The following is a 1,935-nucleotide window of genomic DNA, read 5'->3' on the forward strand; positions in this document are numbered from 1 at the left end:
CAGACAGGCAATCAGACACACACAGACAAAACGAATTCCTAGACACTCTCTCACAGACTTCCCGTTTCGCCCCAGGTCAACATCATATACAGCGGCAAGATCACCAGCCCGACGGCGCGCCTCGTCACAGGCATCCCTGAGTACCGGGAACTTGCCGACGCCACCGGAGGCCTGTTCATCCCTTCCAACAAGTTCGACGTCGACTTCATCACGCCCATCCTCGGGGATAGCGTCGAGAGCTCAGATGTGAGTCGTCCGTTAGCTTTAAGGAGGCCTTCTCTATATATTCTGTCGTTATTTATCAAAGGGAAGGAATTTTTATTCCGTAATATTATAATGTTTGTTTCATTTCTCAGGTAGATATTACAGTTCTGAAGGACCTGACGGGGGTGCAAGTTATAGACGTTCCGATCGATGACTCCATTCTTGACTTCAGTATCCATCTTCCTGGCTACGTTGACAAAGCCGTATTGCGGGATATTACAGGTTATTATATACCTAATATATTTTTCTTTCTATCTTTATCATTTCAATTATATTTTATCTATATTATATTTTATCCTATTATTTCTACCATCCTCTTTTCTTTTTGTTTCTAAATATGCAACTGATATATCACTCACTATGTTTTCTGTTACAGTCTACTTCACCTATTTCACCTTCCCACCACATATTTTCCTTCAAAAACCCAAACCCTTTTTTCCAGGAACGGAATATAACCTGACGGACGTGACCGAGCTGGAGTCGACCCCCGGCGTGGAGGTGGTGGCCTTCGCAGAGGCTCTGAGGGACATCCGATGGGTGGCTCCGCGCTACGGCATGTGGGAGCTCTATCTGGAGAGCACCTCCAACTACAGCTTATCTGTGACTGCCAACTCGACCCTGGCGTGGCTGGGGGAGTTCTGCATCCTGGATCCGTCGCCACCGCACCCTCACTACCGCCCTGCCGAAGGCCGTCCGCTAACCAGTGGGTAGCTGGGGCACCTCCTCAGTTTTTAGTATTGCGTCCCCTCCGCCTTATTCTCTTTACAAGTAATAAGCTCGGTTGAAATTACTCTTTGTTTGTAAGAATGTCGATTGATTTTCCAGTTCCTGTGTTTAAATGTGCTCCAAATTATATAGCTAATTCATTTTCATTCAGTTTGATTTTACTTTCTGTCGTAATTCAAACTATCATAGAAATAAATCTATATTGTCACAGCAAAATATACGGTAAGAAAAATCGTTATTGTTTTTCTATTGATTCTAAAACCTGCAGCTTATATAAGAACAATTAACACCTTCATTTCTCTCTGTTCTTAGACACTGTGTATTACCTTGAAGTTATGTTAGTGGGATACTTGGAGAGCGAAGTCATAGATGTGCACCTCGTCGAGTTCGTTGATGTGGTAAGTATCGAAAAGTTAAAAAAAAAACGAGAATATATTTATTTATTTTTTTTGTCTAAAGTTCATTTGATATTATTGAGTCAAAAACGTCAGGGAAAGGAATGTTGGGTTATACGATTTTTCCAAAAATGTATATAATGAATAAAGGAAAATGTGAGATAATTAAAAGAAAATCTATAATACATGATGAAAATATATGATTAAAAAATGAAAATATAAAATGAGTAAATGAAAATATGTGATAAATAAAGGAAAATATAAAATAGATTGAAAATATATGATCAATAAATCTATATAACAAAGATATATAACAAATAAAGACATACCAAATAAAGAAAAATATATTTGATCCATAAAGGCATAAACAAAGAAAGGAAAACACGTAACACTCCTTGCTTCCCCCAAACAGTCCGGCTCGCTTCTCCGCACGATCCCTTATAACGAGGGAATCGACGACGTCTTCTACATCCGAGCTGAACCTCTTCCCGAGCAGCATTTTTACATGAAACTCTACGGCAAAGTGCACTCCGGTAGGTCACGACGATGC

The 1,935-nt window shown here is 40.1% G+C and overlaps 1 protein-coding gene across 1 annotated transcript in view; it reads left to right on the top strand.

Moving 5' to 3' along the window:
• LOC119585142 (von Willebrand factor A domain-containing protein 7-like) overlaps positions 1-1,935 on the top strand; it is a 19,876-nt gene that overhangs the window by 6,224 nt on the left and 11,717 nt on the right. The window contains exons 10-14 of the mRNA XM_037933771.1: positions 76-246; positions 357-486; positions 707-967; positions 1,303-1,388; positions 1,798-1,918. Coding sequence (XP_037789699.1) covers positions 76-246; positions 357-486; positions 707-967; positions 1,303-1,388; positions 1,798-1,918 — 769 coding nt within the window. The remainder of the gene's footprint in view (positions 1-75; positions 247-356; positions 487-706; positions 968-1,302; positions 1,389-1,797; positions 1,919-1,935) is intronic.

The sequence above is a fragment of the Penaeus monodon genome, chromosome 19 (genome assembly GCF_015228065.2).
Source record: "Penaeus monodon isolate SGIC_2016 chromosome 19, NSTDA_Pmon_1, whole genome shotgun sequence".
Classification (NCBI taxonomy): Eukaryota; Metazoa; Arthropoda; class Malacostraca; order Decapoda; family Penaeidae; genus Penaeus; species Penaeus monodon.